Genomic DNA, 21,404 nt, shown 5'->3' with positions numbered 1-21,404 from the left:
TGAAAACATGAGGACACGTGCATGCATATATAGTATCTAATAACTCAATAAAAGAGTATCAGTCGTTTAATTATGTAATTTATTATCCATACATCATTGACGAGACAGACGTTCAAAGATAAAACTATGCGTGATTTACAATCGATACATAATGACAACAGTTCGTTATTAATGTACAAAACTCTTTTACTATTTCGTAAGTGTACCAAAACATTTAACAATGTTTACAGTTGTAGTAGTACAACGTTGCATATGAAAACGTTAATCGGGAAGATAATACGTTTTGGTATATTTAAACATCAAATACATTCATTCTAACTCCCATGCATCCGTGTTCCGATAAACAATAAAGGGAATGTCATTTCTGACGTTTATATTAAAATCATTTGCATTTATGATATAGGTATATTTTCCGAGCATGGTTAAATGGCTGTGTTTTTAATTTGATTCATTATTTCACTAGTTATACGAATTATTTTGTTAGTATTCGCACTGTTCTTTTCCTACTGTTGTTTGATGTTGTGTTTTGTTTAGTATTTTAAGTGAGTATGAGACGTTTCATGTTTCATAAGATCACGTTTCAGTTTTATTGTAGGAAGACATGATACATATTACTTTAAAATATGTACCTTACATGGAATCCAATATGCCATTTTGATTATAATCGATATTAACCGAAGCGACCGACGTAATAGCCACGAAAATTTTCAACCTAATAAAGTGTACGAGTGTGTGTGTGTGTTAAAACAAAACGGTGCCATATGTGGGCAGGACTTGAAGCAATTCTTAACATTTTCCAAAGCTGTCTGATGGCAACAAACAACACGGCAAGAAAACTGAAGTCTTGCAATACCGTTTAAGTATACGCTTAAACTTTATCCCCTTTATCCAGATCCAATATGTCTGCGTTCAAGAGGACGATCGTATATTCTAGGAATTCTTAGCTCGAAGGAAGCTCGGTGCTAAGTCGAACGACAATCTATACGTCACTACTCATGGAGAGTAGCGGCTTTAGTATGATCCCAAAGGATCTTAATCGAATTTTTATGTAGATCGTAAGTTTCAGAAAGGTCCCGGTCGTTGTTGTTTGTAAAATAAGAATGTGTACTTGGTCCGCAAAAGGTCCTCAATTCTGTATCTAGGTAATCAAAAAGTCATCCAAAGTGCACTTGTAAGAACGTTGCAAATGTTTTCTCCGGCGTTGCCGAGGAATATAATTCACTTGTACTGTAATAAATCGTGATTTTCGATGTAACGATGTATTTAAACAAAGTAAAATCATTTGGTTTACAAAGCCAACAAACTCAACAGAATAAGGACGTTTAAAATATTGCTGAAGGGTCACAAAACGAATATTTGTTTAAAAATATACGTTGATAAAATATGTTTGGTTTCCGAAGTGTTCAATCTTGCCTTCACAAAAATGACATGAACTCCAGACGACCGCGTTAATTCGTGTAATTCAAAGCAATCAGAAGACATTTGGCACAGTCCCACCCAAGAAGTTTTTTGTTAAGTATGTCATAGCGTCACCCATGTAGTCGTACAGGTCAACCTCCAAGAGCCGAATGTTAACATGTACCCTATTTATGACAGGTACAAACGACATCGAAATGCCACGCTCTTAACAACCACCCCATTTAGCAACAAGCAACCCGATAAAGAAATATACACCTTGACTACAAATACATTTGTTACAGTATGGTATCAAATCTGCAAGTCAAGCTTTCAGTTTGTTGTTGTCGATTTTCTATGTTGATGCAAAAATCATACGTATCGTAGCAACTGTAGATGAGTGCATTCTTTTTTAAATAAACAGCAACTGTCTTCTGAATTTGTACAAATTGTACGTTTAGTCGAGAACCAGCCACTTTAGGCAACTCTTTATACATAATGTTCAAATAACAATAACATCTGTTTGGAAATTATTTATTTAAAAATATCGGATCAAACGTGGTTTTCAACGTATGTGGTATGTATGGTTCTCGTGGGAAACGTGAGTTCATATTGCCTTTTAAAGACACTACACTTGAAAAGTCAACAACTCATATGGATAATCATAATACTTAATTGAAACACTGTGAAATTCATAGATAACTAAGCTATTGTTCCGGCTGACACTTCCTGTATGAAACTGTCAAGAGGAGGCGCGATTGTAAGTGTGCAAGTACACTTCTGAGTTAGTTTCATTCCAAACGAGCGACCTATACAAACAGGTCCCTGCCAAAACACGGTTGAATTATACTTCTCTATTGCATTTATCGTTGAACATATATCAGGAATAAGACGAATTGTTCTAGGTATGTATTTACTTTTATACGCACAAATTTGCCAACTGACAAAAGGCCAAATAATCGTTCTTAAACTACCTTATAAATTGTTATATTCTATTAGCTAGATTATGTCAGCTTCACGCTTGTTTTCATCGTATCATCTGCAACGACGTTTTCTGATGCCTAGATATAAATTCATATAACAATAGTGGTTCACAACGTTCGTAGTCGGGAAATCAAAATTCATACCTGTATCGGTTTCAGCAACAGTGCATATATAAGTGTATGAGTTCTGAACACAACATTTAAATACGCACTATCACATTCAAAGAAACCCCTATTGTTAAATTTATTTTACAAATAAAAGCGTCACGTTTTAATATTACGTAATTTGTTACAAATTACCATTGTGTTGATCTTTATAGGCATCAATGGAAATTTTCCACAACACTACTGGAAGTTCCAACGAAACTTTAGAAGACGGTGTCATACTGGAACGTATCCACAGAGACTTGGTCGCCGATTTCATCCCTTTAATGGTATGGCTGGGAGTCGCAAGCGTAATCGGCATTGTGGGAAACATAGTGACAATCATCTTCCACGGGTGGAAATCGCGGCCCTCTTCCACCATGGTGTTCATTACCTGGCTGGCGGCTGCGGACCTACTTGTTTGTTTACTTATGATAGAACAAATACTTGATTTACATTTAAACGTTTACTTTACTAGCCCCGTGCACTGCAAGGCAAAATATTTCTTCATTTATGTTGGTGTTTATTGGTCCTGCATGTCGCTAACGCTTATATCAGTTGATCGCTTTAAGAAGGTTTGTAGGCCGATAAGCAAACAGTTTTCCGAGAAGTCATCAAGATATGCATCCATGATAGTTGTTTTAATCTCTATCATTGTAAGTCTGCGCATAGTATTTGCTCTTGACATTTCGGAGGTCGAAGTTATTACCACAGATGGATCTGGGCAAACTGCAGTTGGCCACGATTGTTACTTTACAAATGACATCGACCTTAAAACGTTTGTGTCGGTTTGCCACGCAATAGACTTTTTGTTTCTCCTTTTCTGTCTGACAACGATGCTAATCTGTTACGGACGCTTGTTCGTTCACATAAAAAAGCACACTGAACAAATGGCTGACTGGAACGGTGGAGCTGCCATTGTTTCATCAACATCTCACAAAGCAGATTCGGCGCTTGAAAATGCAGACCGGAGAATAACAATTATGATGGCATTAATAACCGTGTGGTTTATTATATGCTATATTCCATACGTCGCAATTAACCTGTACTTCAAGTTTAACAGCAGTTCAATCCATAGAGACGTGCTCAATATGGGCATACAGTTCGCATTGCGACTGCCATATTTAAACAGTGTGATTAACCCTATCGTGTTTATTTGTCTGAATCCGAAATACCGTTATTTTGTTAAACACCAACTCTGTAAATGCAAAGAAATGTCAACGTCCAATAATGAACAAAATGAAATGTCTGGCAATACATTACTGAGTCTGTCAAACCAAACAACATTTAATTTGAGATAATGTATTTTATCTTATCGCCTATATATGTGTCTTGTTCTGAGAAAACTGGTCATAATGCATGTGCGTAAAGTGTCGTCCCAGATTAGCCTGTGCAGTTCGCACAGGCTAATCAGGGACGACAATTTCCGCTTAAACTAGATTTTCGGTAAAAAGGGACTTCCTTTAAACGGAAAATACCATTTAAGCGGAAAGTGTCGTCCCAGATTAGCCTGTGCGAACTGCACAGGCTAATCTGGGACGACACTTTACGCATATGCATTATGACCAGCTTTCACACAACAAGACACATATATAAATCCAGATTTAAATCACAGCATGTAAACTTGTTAATGAAATAGACGAATAAAATATACGGTACACACCGTTTGTTAGAACTTATATCGTAACTAATCTGTATTCGTAGTGACCAAATTTAGTTCCATGATCAGAGTCCATCGGAGAGTTGAAATCTATCATTAAAATAGGTTCTGTCAAACCAGGTGTCTGTTGACAGCAGGTAAAATAAGCTCACGAGGCTAGTCGATGTCCCCGGGGGGGGGGGGTAACTTCCGAAATTTTAGGGTAGGGGTTTCCCACTGAGACTTCCGAAATGTGACCCATTTTTATACCGAAACTCTGATAAAGTGGACCCATTTTTATACAAGATTTTTGAGAGAAAAAAAGTCCCATTTGTATACAATACCATTGAGAAAGTGGACCAATTTCAATACAAGAGTTTTGATAATCTGGATCCATTTCAGTGCTAGAATTTGATAAAGTGGACACATTTCATACTAGAATTTTAATCTCTATCATATCAATACAGTATACTTATTGAATCTCTATGTTTATTTGTAAATTTATATACAATAATGAAATTTATCATACCCATTTTGATACTGATTCTTTTAAATCTATATGCATTTATATACAAGCAAATTTCTGATTTCCATACCCATATCTATACTTAGATGCTCAAAACCATACCCATATCTATAATTTTAGTCAAAAAACCCACCCCATATTTTCGGCATATCCCTATATAGGAAGTTAACCCCCCCCCCCCCCTCCGTGGTCGATGTCCTTATATAATGCAGATATAGTTATCTTGTGGTTAATAATATGTACGTGCTAAAAAAAACACGTATACATTTCAAATTTAGTCCTATCAAGTATGTTTACGTGTGTTAAAAACATGAAAACACGAACGTGGTGAAACTCGTATTACTCGATACAGAGTAGCAATGTTGTATTTTGCGTATTATTGATAATTGTTATTTATTTACTTAAATAATAGCAAAACATGCATTCACTCTATCCTCACCCCTAAGAGCAGCCAGGTCGTGAAAATCGAAAGGGTTTCTTCATTCTAGCCAGCTGCAGAATGCCACCGACCGCCTAAACAGGTGCAAAGCAATATAACCTAGATCTACTTATTCGGGGGCTTTATTATGAAGTATATATCAATACAATAAAATAAGGTGTGATAACGCCGTTAAAGTTAACACAAGTATCGACATAAACCTACAATGGCAATCCTTTTGTTCCTCGTAGTAGTTTATAATCCATTGACCTTTGAAGCTATAATGGACTATCCAACTTTACCAAGTTAAAGGTATATTATGTCGAAATTGTGTGGGGCGATGACAATATATACATGTATAACCTTCATATAATATGGGGACAGTCGTACGCGTGCCGATTTGCTATACGGTTTTTGTTCTCCATGCATCAGGAAGAACACTGATCGAAATGTACATTCCATCCGGGACTAAGAATGTCTAGTTAAGATCTGGACACTTGTAATGTTATTAGTATTGCTCGATGTGATTCAAAACAATTCACGTGCTCACTTATGTGGCTTCCGATTGTATATTTCAAAATCGATTGACTAACTAGGAAGTTATATGTTTGGTGTGGTTGACACGTTTCTACTTGCACATTACTTTGATGGTGTTTTCCCATGAAAATGGACAACCAACCCAAAGCGGTCTTTGCCCAAGCGGTTAACACTTCAATAACGAATAGAATATTCATCGATTTGATAGGATTATCAAATCGCCTTTTTTCTATTCAAATGATAATGAGTGTAAAAAACTTTTATTTCAAAATATGTAAGTTTTGCCGTAAAAAAGAACAGTTAATAGAAAATAATGGATGGACACAATATAATTTATCATTATAACAATCGTATTTGAATCGACCATCATTTACTGTTTTATAATTGCGACAAGTATAGGGCTTTAAAGAGAAACTGAGCTCGGAATCAGTCAAATCTGTGTGTTATTCAATGCTTTAAGTTCTTTTTCGTCTTTACGACGTCATTTAAAGAGGACTCCAAAATTATCGTCTGCATTCATATTACGGTAAAAGCGCTCGTTTTCGTACTTGAATCCTTTTCATGTTGTTGGTTTCTTACCTTAAGGCCACGTGACATTCAAGAGATTATCATGTGACTCCGTTTCACAACAGACAAAATGGCGGCTGTACACAATTATCACAACATTGGGTTTTGTATTGCATTTATTTGCGCGATTTATCCATTGCATGCGAAATATAGCCCAACCTGGAAAAGTATTGATTCCCGACCGCTTCCCTCGTGGTATGACGAAGCAAAACTGGGCATTTTTGTCCACTGGGGTGTTTTCTCTGTCCCGAGTTATTCGTCCGAATGGTTCTGGCAAAACTGGATTCAGCAGAGACTGCCGGGTCTAGAAGCGTTTATGCAGGAGAATTACAAGCCTGATTTCACCTACCAGGATTTTGCGAAGGATTTTTCTGCTGAGTTTTTCAACGCTGACCAGTGGGCCAATATATTCAATTCTTCTGGCGCAAGGTTTGGCAGTAAATAAATTGCTGCTCAGTTTCATGTTATATGTGCCTTCCCCAGGACTGTTTTCAGTGCCCCATTCCTCAAATAGAGTGATTAACAGAGGCATACTCTCCAATATTTAAACTGTTGGTTCAGTTGAGCAAGCAATCATATAGTTTATTTAAAATGATAGCATAAGTATGTTGAATAACAAAGTTAAAAATAATAAATTGTGTACATAAAAAATGCATTCCAAAGTAAAATCCCATTCATGCTCATTGACCAGGAAGGGACTGTGAGACAACCCGGGAAAGGCACTGTAAGAGTCAACTGCAAAATGCTTGTTCTCTAAATCAGATAATTAAATAAGTAATACCGCATATTCCCTGCTATACCCAGTGCTCCAGCTAGCAATAAATAGAGGGGCGCAGCGCCCCTCTAAAATTTTCCCTCTTGAAAAGCGCCCCTCTATTTTTCTGTCAAATGCCCTTTTGGTCTCTTAAGTTCCTGTTTTCAGGCTGTATAAATCGCCAGAAACATCGACATGAATACACAGATAACACCTTTCCGGTACATGACTGCCTAGGGCATATTAAGTCAACACATTGTGAACAAACAAGCCCCAAGGGCATGGTTTGTTATCAGATCACTAATTAGTCTTTTGTTGCAGACGATAGTAACATGCTGTGAGAGATTATCTCTGGGGTCACGCTTGGTTAGGCACAATCACACTCTAATGAAATCAAACTCAGCACTATTGATTTTTTAATTTCTGAATTCTTTGGCTATGAATTTTTTCCCAAAATAGTGATTTTTAATTCAAAATACCTATTAAAATTTGAAAATTAATCATCTTTTTTTAATGCGAATTTTCGGTTAATTTTTAGTCCGAAATTACGGCATGGAAAAACATATACGTGTTTGGATTTTATTTCTGAACTTTAAAACCCTGTCTGTCCTCAATCATGATTAATTTTAACATGAATAGGGGCAGACAGTTGTTATTTCAACAAATAAAGAGCTTGTTTGGAAGGAGGATTTATCACTCTGCAAGTAAAATGTGATTTTGATATTATATATTTTCGCGACCTAACAAAACTGTCAACGTTGTTGACATTAGTTGAAATAATGTGTTGTAAAATAAATATATAATATTTTTAACAATAACAATGTTTCATTTTAATCTCCAGACTGGATGCTACTTTATGGTGACATTGATCATTGTTCAGACTTAAAATTTGTCAATATAGATTTTTGTTTTAATTAATATTATTATTGTGGACAAACATTGGCTCAAAGTTATTTAAAGCAATGAATTTAAGAGTTGACAGTCACAACGTTTTTTTGACCCAGTGAAACCCCTGAATTTATTTCATGTTTTCTTCGTTTCTCTAATATGTGAAGTCGGATGCTAGCCCAAGGCCAATTAAGTTGCTTATGAAATTGGCTACTAAGCGCCATGTAAATAGTAATATATTTATTATAATTTCATTACACAAAATGAGGAACAGCATACAATTGGTGAAATCATTCAATGCACAAATGTTTACAATTCAGTATAAAGTATGACCAAAAAATATACTTAAGTATATTTTTAACCAAATGCCCTATTTTCCAAAATTACGCGTGAAATGTGCCCTTTTTGGGGAAGCTCCCCTCTATTTTGAAAAGCTGGCTGGAGCACTGTATACCAACAAATGCCCTTAGGGATCTAGCAAGGTTCAAACTTTAGGGAGAAGTCATGGCTTTAAGATGTTAACAAATGATACCTGGAGTTGCCCTGTGTTGATAAATGTATTGACTTCCTTTTAGATACATTGTGTTCACAAGTAAGCACCATGAGGGCTACTCTAACTATGCCTCCAAGTATTCTTTTGGCTGGAATTCAGTGGATGTTGGCCCGAGTAGAGACATCATAGGTGAGTGTATTTCACTTGATTGAATGACTGACATTTTAGGGTATTAACATACATATAGCTATTAGTTGATAACAAATAACACTATCAAAATTATGATTTTTTATAAAGATGATGTACAAGGTAGGTATTAAGCAGTAGTCTTTTTGTTGTAATAGCATTCAACATTGGTCGTCTGGCTGTTGACTCAAAGTCAGGGAAAAATTGCTAGAGCAAACTAATATTTAAATATTTAATACGTAATTTAATGTGTGAAAAGTCAAGGAATTTGAATCACATTTCGAAGTCCTGACTTGCAAATTTGTTTATAAGTGCAGGTCTTAGTGCACATCTTATTTGTGGTACCAAGCTTGCAACAAACAAGTTATTTTGTCTTATTACATATTATTTGAGTTACTCGTATTCACTGCAACAGTATATTAACAGTTGCTAAAAATGATATTTAAAAACCAAGGAAATACACTTTTATGAAATGTCTTCCGACTCTTGCACAAACAAACTTCTGTTTATTTTAGGTGAACTTGTTGCCTCAGTTCGAGCCAATACACAAATGCATTTTGGTCTTTATCATTCACAATATGAATGGTTCAACCCACTGTTCCTTCAAGACAAGGCAAATAATCTCAGCACAGATAATTTCGTTCAGGTATACATTTACTAGTTTGTTAGAAACTTTGTTAAGATATGACAAAAAGTGACTACATTGTATTCTACAAAAAGTTACTAATCTAGATTAGTAAATTTAAAATTATTTTATCATAAAATAATTATATCATTTTCATTGTGTTTTTCTCATTAATAGTCTCAAGTTTCTTTATACACAACATTGAAATACATTTTGGATCATTCTGATCATGGGCATAAGGTTCAACAATAATCAATATTAGTTACTTAGTTTAAACTTTTTAAATTAAGCTCACTTGCACCAAAAGCCAAAGGCTTATTGAAACGCTCTTGAGTTGGAAACATTATGAATGCAGTTGTGTGTATAACTATTTAGAGTTTGAAACATTATGAATGCAGTTGTGTGTATAACTATTTAGAGTTTGAAACATTATGAATGCAGTTGTGTGTATAACGATAGTTGGAAACATTATGAATGCAGTTGTGTGTATAACTATTTAGAGTTGGAAACATTATGAATGAATTTGTGTGTATAACTATTTAGAGTTGGAAACATTATGAATGCAGTTGTGTGTATAACTATTTTTCAAACTAAAATAAGTTTTTTGATGGTTGGAATCCACTTTGGTTGCAGTAGCGTGAAATACATTAAGCTATTTTGCTGCATGTGCAAGCTATAGAGTGTTAAGCATGGCGCTAAGTGGTCTCCGGTTGATCCCCATTGCAGCTTCGATATTTGTCAGCATCTTTGCTACGCAATGTAAATACTTCGTTGTGTTCTACATTCAAAAGAATTATTTCAGGACAGATATATGTTTGTAGAAAAAAAGTTTGAGGAGTATGGGATATTTTGACAAAAATTGTAAATGGGACGCTTTTCCTGCTTTGGTTATGTGCCAGCTTTAGAGCATTAACCTTGGAACTAAAAGGTAGGGTCTGATCATTTTTATTGCTGAAGTATTTTTGCTACCATTGTTTAAATTGTGACATTTTTTGCAGAAGGGCAACTTATTGAAGTGAGTTTTACCAATCAAATGTCACACCAAAACAAAACTTGCACCATTTATGTACAGTCATTGATAGAATTGAGATTGCCTGTTGCAGTTCAAGACGTTACCAGAGTGGTATGAGATTGTGAACCAGTACAAGCCGGACATCCTGTGGTCTGATGGAGACTGGGAGGGCACAGACGAATATTGGAAGGCAAAGGAGTTCATAGCCTGGCTTTACAATGACAGGTAAGAAAGGAGTTCATAGCCTGGCTCTACAATGACAGGTAAGAAAGGAGTTCATAGCCTGGCTCTACAATGACAAAGGAGAAAGGAGTTCATAGCCTGGCTCTAGAATGACTTAGGAGAAAATAGGTCATAGACCGGCTTTACAGTGACGTGGGAGAAAAAAGTTCATAGCCTAGCTCTACAATGACATTGGAGAAAAGAGTTCATAGTCTGGATCTACAATGAAATTGGAGAAAGGAGATCATAGACTGGCTTTAAAATGACTTAGTAGAAGAGTTCATATCCTGGCTTTATAGTGACATAGGAGAGAGGAGATCATAACCTGGCTTTAGGAAGACTTAGAAGAAAGAGTTCATAGCCTGGCTTTACAAAGACATAGGAGAAAGGAGATCATAACCTGGCTTTAGAATGACTTAGGAGAAGAGTTCATAGCCTGGCTTTACAATGACAAGTGATACAGTGACTTTGTATATGTGCCAAGTTCTGGGAAAACAGGGCCAAATACATGTGCATAAGGTGTCGTCCCAGCTTAGCCTGTGAAGTCTGCACAGGCTAATTGGTGACCACACATTCCACTTTTATGGAATTTTACCCTCCAAGGAAGTCTCTCCTTAGCAAAAATCCACTTCTTTATATAAGCCGAGATATTAGTCAGAAAGCCTGTCTTAACAAAAACAGGGGATACTTGGTTGTTACAGGTTGTTCATTGTTTATGGTTGTTGTCCCCTACCGGTTTCACCGGAGGGGACTTATGGTTTGCGCTCAGTCAGTCAGTCTGTCTGTCAGTCTGTCTGTCACACTTTTCTGGATCCTGCGATAACTTTACAAGTTCTTAATATTTTGTCATGAAACTTGAAACATGGATACATGGCAATATGCACATTATGCACGTCATTTCATTTTGTTCCTACATCAAAAATTCTGATTGCCATGGCAACAAATAGACTAGAAATACTGCTAAAAATGGTGGTTTTCTGGATCCTGCGATAACTTTTAAAGTTCTTCATATTTTTTCATGAAACTTGAAACATGGATAGATGGCAATATGGACATTATGCACGTCATTTCATTTTGTTCCTACGTCAAAAATTCTGGTTGCTATGGCAATTTTTTTTTTTTTAATCTGACAATGGTGGAATTTCTGACAATGGTGGAGCCGGTAGGGGACCATATTGCTTGGCAATCTCTTGTTTAACCTACATTTTTGTATATTGCTTTATAGCCTAGTCATTTGTAAATGGCTATATTGCCTAGTCATTTGTAAATGGCTATATTGCCTAGACATTTGTTTTAAAGACCATGTGAAATGAGTTTACATTCTTGCTCTATTTTGACAGATGAGTGAGGTAACAGCATAAGGTTATATAGTAGAAACAATTACGTATAAGTGCACAATTAATGAGTGATATTTTTTCTATTTGATGTGATGCAGAGTAACAAAGATAAATAAAAGATAAAATTGTTACATGTATTTTGCTGTGTTTGGTCCCAATTTAATATAAATGTTGATTTCTTTCTTTAGTTAAGCTAGCACATCTTAATACCTATTAACTACATGTTGCTGCATGTTGCTGCATGTTGCTGCATGTTGCTGCATGTTGCTGCATGTTCATATGTATATTTGTCAAAAAATGACAAAAGTACTGATTACATGTTGGTTTTCGGTCTCTCTGTTTCTCTAGCCCAGTGAAGGACACCGTGGTGATTAACGACAGATGGGGCTATGGTATAGGATGTGTGCATGGGGGCTTCTACACATGTGGTGACAGATACAACCCAGGTAGACCCGAGAATGTTTATTGGTATAAAATGGAGGCTAAGTTCTATAAAGAACCCAATCAAATTATTTATACAATAATATTATTTATTTATTAAAAAAAGATAAATTTGTTTTTACTCTCATAACTTACACAGTTTTCATCGAATCTTTAACAATTTTTCTGCAAATGTTTGTTGACATAAAATGTAGGTGAAGTTTCATAATCAGCCAAGTCACTGTCTGCACTTTAGAGGCATTGCCTTTATTAAGACAATATATGCAAATTTCATCGTTTGAGCTGTCTTCACTCATTCTCTTTTCAAGGAACCTTCACCAAACTGTAAGATATGGGGTCCATTTTTTTAGTCTGTTGTGTATTTCTGTCCATGACCGTCTTGTATTTTATACTCACAATTTCAAGAGAAATAATTCAAGAGTGTAAAGTTAGCTTGGTTTAGAAAGTTCACCCTTGTTAGATAACGGGTTATCACACATGAGGAGGTATAAAATTCATGCAATTTTCAGATCAAGAGATGTGTGTTATTGGACAGCAACAAAATATAATGATTGTACAATATTTGGTTTGCTTTTTCTCACTCTAAATACTATCCATCAAATGTTCAGGTCACTTGATTGAACACAAATGGGAGAACGCCATGACGATAGACAAGTATTCTTGGGGTTACCGTAGAAACGCAAGACTCTCTGATTATCTCACCATGGACCAGCTGATAGCCACTTTCGTGAAGACTGTCAGGTCAGTAAAACATTCGGACCAACAGGTTGTGGCGAGGTTGTAACAAGTTTTAAATATAACAGACATGTGCGGCATGAAAACAAGCTGTTCACAGCCACACTGCATTTTTTGTCTCAGTTTGATTTTGCTCAGGAATAAGAAAAATAATCTGATCTCAGTTTGTTTTACATTATGCTATGATAATTTATTTGGTTAATTATATCTCCCTTTGAATTTTACCCCAAAAAGATTGCTTGTGTTTATTTTGGTTTAATAGAAGGTAGTCAATAGGATATAAACTTCTTTAAAATAAAAAGAATAGAGAAAAGTTTTTGTGTCTTATATATTTTTCTGTTGATCTTAATTGGTACTGCTACTTTTCATTAATAATACTTGAACGCCAAATATATATATTATTTGGCTGATGAACAATACATGTATTGATTATTGTAGCCATTATTTAGAAAATGTTTATCTTGTAAATGTGTACATTTTTTAAGAAATATTATTTTTGAATCATAGTTTGATAATAAACTATGGTCAGGAGTATAGATGTGAAGCAATTAAGTCACAAGTGGGATTACATGTGTCAATACTCCTAACAGAGGATTATCCAACAACAAATTATCAGTGAAAAATATTATGAAGCTTCAAACACGATTTTATTTTTCATATCTGTCTTTTAAAAGGTAATGCTGGAGAACTATAAATACCGTTATCCTCCTCCATATTTTGATTGAATCTACACATAATTGTCATCTCACCATAACAACACAGTATGGCATCAATTCCATATTAGAACAAGCTCAAAATATTACAAATATTAATTTCATGATGTCTTATAGCTGTGGAGGAAACATGTTGCTGAACGTTGGACCACGTCACGATGGAATCATAGACCAGCTGATGCAGGACCGACTGGCGCAGATGGGAGACTGGTTGGCCGTCAATGGGGAGGCCATATTCCAAACCAGGCCCTGGACATACCAGAACGACTCTGTCAACGGGGATGTGTGGTAAGAAAGCATTTGCTTAGGCGTGGTTTATCATGCTGTTATGATATAATGTACCACAAATGTTCATGTTTGGGACTAAGTATGTCACTACTATCAATAATCTCCCAAACGATGTGGCCATGGTTACACTTAGAGGGCAAAGGTCAATGTGTGCATTCAACTTCAACATTCATTTTGCAAGATTATAACTATAAATGTTAACCATATAGGCAAGCCTTGTTCCTCCTTAGTAAAACTTGTTTTAATGTAACATCATTTTAAAGAACTCATGCGAATGTACAGCATGTGGAGATGACAAATCACATGCAAAACCTGTGTCTCGATCTCAAAGGTCAAAGTTTAAATTGAAGGTCAATTTTGAAAATATTAGCAGGATTAAGCTGATGAAGACTTATTACTTAGTATATTTATTTTCCTAACACATCTTGTTTAAGTAGAGCTTCACATTTGTTCGATGAAATATTAAGACTTAACACAAATTTGCAGAGATTGATAGATGTACCAACCTGATAAGCTTTCATAAAGTTCTTGCCACATAGGAATAAGTACATATTATATAATTTTTTATTTTTTTTTAAATTCATACAAAATAAATATACATTTGTATATACAATGTGGAACTTGTACACAAAGTTTAAATCCTTATCATTTCAGGTATACAAACAGAACAACCACAGAGAGCACAACTGTGTACGCTATCACACTGTCCTGGCCTAGAAACAACTCGGTGTATCTTGGTTCCCCTTTTCCTTCCAAACAAACTACAGTTGTCTCCCTTTTGGGCTATGAACACAAGCTGAACTGGGAACCAGCAGGCGACAATGGCATGATTATCTCCCTTCCTCAGTTGTCGCAGAGTGAGTACCCATGCCAGTGGGCTTGGACTTTGAAACTGGAGGGGCTCATTCAAAAGCAGCGCACGTGGCCAATGAAAATGCCCAAATTTAATATTAATAAGCCTGCCCATCCGTATTACTGGCCAACTGTCATTTATACTTAGAATATTGTACGTTATATAACAAGAGAATATGTTATAACTTATAAGAGTAGTCTTTGTTACATTAACATGTAGAATTTTTTGAAACAAATTTGTTAACCCGTAGCAGATGACCAGGTTGGGTGCAAAATAATGTGCCTTATTTAACTATATCTTTTATTTTTCAGAAAATATTTTTATGTCCCCCACCACTATAGTTTTTGCCCTGTCTGTTGGTTTGTTTGTTTGCCCCAACTTTAACATTTGCAATAACTTTTGCAATATTGAAGATAGCAACTTGATATTTGGCATGCATGTGTATCTCATGGAGCTGCACATATTGAGTAGGGCTGTCACGATACGCCGTGAGCGTACCGCGGTATATCGTGGTACGGCAACACTGTATCGCGGTACGTACCGCGATATTTTACAGAATATGTATCTGTGAAGAAAACAGCAGAATAACAAGTTTTACAAACTTTATTAAACTCAATAATCAGAAAACACTGGTATCATAGTATGACTAGAAACTGTAAAAGAAACTGTAATAAACTTGATAGAAGTAGTCATTGTTATTGTTCGCGTCTTTTTCTCAAATGTCCGCCATGTTGTTTACAATAGCTGTGACTACGATCTGTGTAAATCGAACGCTTCAAGGGCATGTTCAAAATGCGGAGTCAGCGGGCCCAGTATTGAAAATCCGTAGCGTTCTGACTCTTCCTCGACTTTCAGAATCTTAAGATAACATGATTCGGAAGTGCCATGCTTTGAACGATCGATATACTAAAGAAAAAAAAAAAGAAATAAAATAAACATCTTTTGGATAATTATGAACTTATTTGCAAAGGAAATCTGTCCCTAATTCCAAAAAAGGTATGGACCCATACATCGCCGTATTTTAAACGTGAAAGTTAAACATCTACAAGTGGAAGCGCTTGCTTGACCTGGATATTAACGGATTATTTATTTAGCCCTTTTGAACCGCTTCTACAATTTTCAAAACGATATCTATATCAAAATAATTATGTAATGTATTTATATATGTGCTAATATAATAATATTAAAAAAACCGGTGCGGCAACGCCGTACCGCGGTGCGATTTTTTTCACGACATGCACCGCGATATACCGGTATACCGGTGAATCGTGACAGCCCTAATATTGAGTGGTGAAAGGTCAAGGTCATCCTTCAAGGTCAAAGGTCAAATATATAGCTTCAAAGCGGCGCAAAAGGGGACATAGTGTAGGTCATCCTTCAACTTAAAGGTCAAAGGTCAAATATATAGCTTCAAAGCGGCGCAAAAGGGGACATTGTGTTTCTGACAAACACATATCTTGTTTCTTTTTTTTATTCTTGGGAAGTGATTGTAATTGGTCTTAAATGTTTTGAATTGGAATATCTTCACATTCTTAGTTCATGTATTTTGTTTTAGTTACATGCAGACATAAAACAGGTTTTCTATGATTTTGTTCCCGTAAAACTCTTTTTTGAAGATACTGAATTATGTATGACGGTAATGTTTGTCTTTTATTTGTAGTAAATGCAAAACTCTGTATGAATATACAAATCTCCACACAATAAACAAGCTTTCATTAAGCTATGCATTGCAAAAAATGTACATATAACTGACTCAGAAAAACACATCTATATAAATTGTTTTACTTTATCTTAATGAAAATTATTTGTTGAGCAGGATATTTTTAACTGTATCCACGAACGGAAGCGCTGCTGTATATATATGCTATATTTTTTTTTAAACTTTTGCAGTATATTTTATGGAAACAACTGTGATATTATGAACTAAAATCAAGAATATCATGTACACTTTTGTCAAAACCTTTCTATTTTATTAGAAACAAAATGTCTATTTTATGTTGTGTATACTTTTTTCCTATTTTATTTAATGTTGAGTATACTTTTTTCCTTATATATAACCCTTCAATCATTGCATACTTTGTTAACAGTCTTGAGGCAAAAGATCCATATACCTATGCCATAACTTCTAAATGAAATGTAGCTTTGAAATTTATCATATTTAGTCTTTTGGTAAAAAAGTGCAATATTATTTTGATTTTGTGCAATAACTTCATAACTTGTTTGTATACAAGGAATAGGGATTTTTTGGGGAAAAAAGTTTATTGATACTGTATAATTAAAATACTTTCAACATTTCTAAGTAAGCAAGTTATGTAGTTTTATTATAAACCAAAATATCAAAATATCACAAAAAAATATTAATGCATAAAAAAAAAATGCAAAAAAAAGAAATTGCCTGTCAAAAGCTTAAATCTTTTGTTGTTTTTTTTATATTTGCACATTGCACATCTTTTCCAAATGTGTGTTGTTTTATTATCACTGGTATTATTCTTGTGTTTCTTGTTTTCTCTAAGTCTTCTCCAAACTACTTTTTAACATTCCAATATAACCTTTTGCTTTCTTGATTAAATAATTATGCAATTATCATGCTGCTTGTTCATTTACTTATGTGCCACAATAGGTAAAGTTTAAATGGTCTGTCATAATTCACAATTTGTATATTGTCACACAAAGATAACATCATATACATATCAAAGATAATTGGGAAGTAAATACTGCAATCAAGGACAGTGATATGGACATAACTCGTCAATGCTGCAATATTTACTTTACCCTTAAAAACATCTATTATATCAAATATGTTTTACTTAAAATAACAAACAACTCACACATGCAGATTTTTATATACAAATCTAGCACTTACCATCACAGAGTTTTTAAACTGAACATTTTAACAGCAAATTTTATTTCTAAACAAGAGCACTGCATAACATGTGCCAACGCTCGGCTGCGGGTGCAGTTTTGAATAAATAAAAGCTTGTCAGAATTTTTTATTTTAGAGGTCACAGTTACCTTGCCTTTGACCTAGTAACCCAAAAATGAGTGTGGCGTAGAGAACTCCTCAAGGTGCATCTACACATGATGTTTCAGAGTTGTAGGTGGAAGCACTTTGATTTTAGAGCAAAATGTCATGGTTTTAGCACAACGCGGACGATAGGACTAGCTGGCTATGACAATACCTCGGGTTTTCTCCAAAAACAGCCGAGCAAAAAATGGGGAAAACAAGAGCTGTATTTGTGAAACACAATGCCCCGAACTTCGCTTTGAAGCCACATGGCAACATCATGGAAAACAAGGCCGATAACTTAGCTAAAAATTCATGGACCGAAACAAATTTCACACTAAATCTGCAAGTCCAATACCAAAAAACAGCTCAATCTCTGAAAGCGTTGCATAAAAAACTCCTGAAAAAGGTCATAATAGATCTGTAGGTCATTTAGGTAGACTCACATACCAAAAATTACCTCAATTTCTGAAAGATATGCATTAAAAACCTCCGGAAAACGGTTATTATTTTAACAATTTCGAAGTCCAACGCCCATAACTACGCCAAAATTCAACAGACCGAAATTAATGTCACACTGCATCTGTAAATCATGTAGCTAGACTAAGATATCAAAAATCAGTTCAATATCTGAAAGTGTTGCATAAAAAACCCTCAGGAAAACAGTTATTATAGAGAAAAGTCCAAGACCCACACCTCATGTATGTGGACTCACATACCAAAAAGCAGCTCAATATCTGAAAGCCTTGTGTTAAAAAACTCCGGAAAACAGTTATTATAGATAATTTCTGTATCCACTTTTGTCTCAAATCTCCATGCCTTTTCTTTCTATTTATAAAACGTCCTCCCTTGGATTATATCCCTTTAAAAATATTACTTCCCTTGTTGAAAATAGACATTGTACCTGCCAAATGAAATATCTGCCTTTAAAGCTTATTGCTTCCCTTGGCAAAACTTTAGATCAGTCACATGCCCGTCTTCTTCATCAAAAATCAACAGAATGGAATGAATTTTACACTTCATCTGAAGGTCATGTGTGTTAACTTACATACCAAACATCAGCTCAATATCTTAAGCCTTGCATAAAAAAAAACTCTAGAAAATGTAATGCTGGACAGACGGACAGATGGACAGACAAACATACTAACACTACCGTACTGGCTTTACACACCTCAAATGTTCATTTTTTCAAAAATGAATTTCTTTGAAATTTACAGATATTTTGAAGCATTATTACATTGTCATTAGGTATTAACATTTAAACAACATTAAAAAATACTTTTACTCCATGAAATAAAATAATAAAACACATGAATTAAAAATAAATATCTGAACAACTAACAAAACAACATATTGCACAGTTTAAAACATAAAATAACATTGTATATGTATATCACTTCTGTATTCTTTGGAGGGCATTCTCTACTGACCAAAGTAAATTGTGGAATCTTCATTTCAACACTAACAGACACATGTAATTGTCTATAATCTATCAAAAATATCTTTACAAAGTTCATTTAACAGGGAAAAGAATGTCCCTAACCGTTTCAGAAGTCTTTTCAAATAACAATTTGTTGAATAACAAAATCTTTATAACAAATTAAGAATTGTTCCCTTTTGTACATCGGATTCATTGGATTTCACAGAGATAATTTGGTCTGCAAATTTCACTGCAGTACATTCTTATTACGAGTACACAAATAATTGTATGAAATCAGCACTGAACAGTATACATGTCCCTGCTTAACACAAGTATTTGTGAAACCTTTTTTCCTGCCCTAGGTCACTTCAAGTACTGCTAATTGGTCCCAAATTAGAACACCAGGCATCATACATCCATTCATAAGCCACCACTGGTCACTTCAGCAGAGACCACAACTGACCACATTGTCAGCACCAAAAATGTCCAGTGGTCCCCTGCATTCACTGGGCCATCAACAAAACCAATGGACTTTTACAGCAAGTCACTTCCAATCAACAGTTTGAAGTGAATCCAGCTACTGGTAACTTCTGTCACTTCAACTTCTGGTAAATGACATATGCTACTGGTCAATTCAATCAAACCACTGGTCACTTCAGCGTCTGATACTTCCAGATGACCACTGGTTGAATCCAGTATTACACTGGTCACTTCAGCATATTACTGGTCTCTTCCACCACACGGCTGTTCACTTCCCTCAAACCACTGGTCACTTCCAGCAAACCACTGGTCACTTCCAGCATACCACTGGTCACTTCCAGCAAACCACTATACTTAGATCATTCTCAATGATCTCTTCAAGATCTTTGAAGGTTAAACCTGGAAAAGCATTTCCATTTAAAACTGATTTACTTTTGAGTCGTTTTCATTAAAAGATGTACATAAACAACAAGCTACCTTGGAATATGGTTCTTGACCTTTCGTCAGAGGATTGTAAAACAATTTACTATATAAGAGCATTTTCAAGTGCCCACTGAACAAAGAACCTGGAATTAACATGCTTGTCTCTAGCCAATAGAGCTATAAACTCACATAGTGGCACATAGGTGTTACATTGTACATGTTTATTTACTAAATGGGGCAACAACAGTCATGGCATAAAGCAACTGTGTGAAGGACTCACAGGGCAACACCAGTCATGGCATAAAGCAACTGTGTAAAGGACTCACAGGGCAACACCAGTCATGGCATAAGGCAACTGTGTGAAGGACTCGCAGGGCTACACCAGTCATGGCATAAGGCAACTGTGTAAAGGACTCACAGGGCAACACCAGTCATGGCATAAGGCAACTGTGTAAAGGACTCACAGGGCAACACCAGTCATGGCATAAGGCAACTGTGTAAAGGACTCACAGGGCTACACCAGTCATGGCATACAGCAACTGTGTGAAGGACTCACAGGGCAACACCAGTCATGGCATAAGGCAACTGTGTAAAGGACTCACAGGGCAACACCAGTAATGGCATAAGGCAACTGTGTGAAGGACTCACAGGGCAACACCAGTCATGGCATAAGGCAACTGTGTAAAGGACTCACAGGGCAACACCAGTCATGGCATAAGGCAACTGTGTAAAGGACTCACAGGGCAACACCAGTCATGGCATAAGGCAACTGTGTGAAGGACTCACAGGGCTACACCAGTCATGGCATAAGGCAACTGTGTAAAGGACTCACAGGGCAACACCAGTCATGGCATAAGGCAACTGTGTAAAGGACTCACAGGGCAACACCAGTCATGGCATAAGGCAACTGTGTAAAGGACTCACAGGGCAACACCAGTCATGGCATAAGGCAACTGTGTAAAGGACTCACGGGGCTACACCAGTCATGGCATAAGGCAACTGTGTGAAGGACTCACAGGGCTACACCAGTCATGGCATAAAGCAACTGTGTAAAGGACTCACAGGGCTACACCAGTCATGGCATAAGGCAACTGTGTAAAGGACTCACAGGGCAACACCAGTAATGGCATAAAGCAACTGTGTAAAGGACTTACAGGGCTACACCAGTCATGGCATAAAGCAACTGTGTAAAGGACTCACAGGGCTACACCAGTCATGGCATAAGGCAACTGTGTGAAGGACTCACAGGGCTACACCAGTCATGGCATACAGCAACTGTGTGAAGGACTCACAGGGCAACACCAGTCATGGCAAAAGGCAA

General features: G+C 35.9%; 3 protein-coding genes across 4 annotated transcripts in view; 2 read left to right on the top strand and 1 right to left on the bottom strand.

The window, feature by feature from the left end:
• The window catches only part of LOC127882129 (GATOR complex protein NPRL2-like), a 67,246-nt gene that overhangs the window by 16,482 nt on the left and 29,360 nt on the right, over nucleotides 1-21,404 (bottom strand). Inside the window, exon 11 of one of the 2 annotated variants that reach the window (XM_052430592.1) lies at nucleotides 17,581-20,059. The exons of the other annotated variant lie outside the window; for it this stretch is intronic. Coding sequence (XP_052286552.1) covers nucleotides 19,992-20,059 — 68 coding nt within the window. The 3' untranslated portion in view covers nucleotides 17,581-19,991. Of the gene's footprint in view, nucleotides 1-17,580; nucleotides 20,060-21,404 lie in introns of those variants that run through there. 2 annotated transcript variants of the gene reach the window in all.
• On the top strand, nucleotides 2,152-3,873 carry LOC127882137 (thyrotropin-releasing hormone receptor-like). The gene is made up of 2 exons (XM_052430604.1): nucleotides 2,152-2,300; nucleotides 2,699-3,873. The coding sequence occupies exon 2, from the start codon at nucleotides 2,705-2,707 to the stop codon at nucleotides 3,821-3,823; it is 1,119 nt and encodes a 372-aa protein (XP_052286564.1). The 5' UTR covers nucleotides 2,152-2,300; nucleotides 2,699-2,704; the 3' UTR covers nucleotides 3,824-3,873.
• On the top strand, nucleotides 6,242-17,339 carry LOC127882133 (plasma alpha-L-fucosidase-like). The gene is made up of 8 exons (XM_052430597.1): nucleotides 6,242-6,638; nucleotides 8,427-8,533; nucleotides 9,046-9,176; nucleotides 10,259-10,392; nucleotides 12,075-12,172; nucleotides 12,776-12,908; nucleotides 13,733-13,903; nucleotides 14,558-17,339. Exons 1-8 carry the CDS (start codon nucleotides 6,280-6,282, stop codon nucleotides 14,901-14,903), a joined length of 1,479 nt encoding a protein of 492 aa, XP_052286557.1. The 5' UTR covers nucleotides 6,242-6,279; the 3' UTR covers nucleotides 14,904-17,339.

This window comes from Dreissena polymorpha, chromosome 5 (assembly GCF_020536995.1).
Source record: "Dreissena polymorpha isolate Duluth1 chromosome 5, UMN_Dpol_1.0, whole genome shotgun sequence".
Taxonomy (NCBI): domain Eukaryota; kingdom Metazoa; phylum Mollusca; class Bivalvia; order Myida; family Dreissenidae; genus Dreissena; species Dreissena polymorpha.
The sequence above is the reverse complement of the archived record's forward strand: the minus strand, read 5'-3'. Positions and strand labels throughout refer to the sequence as shown.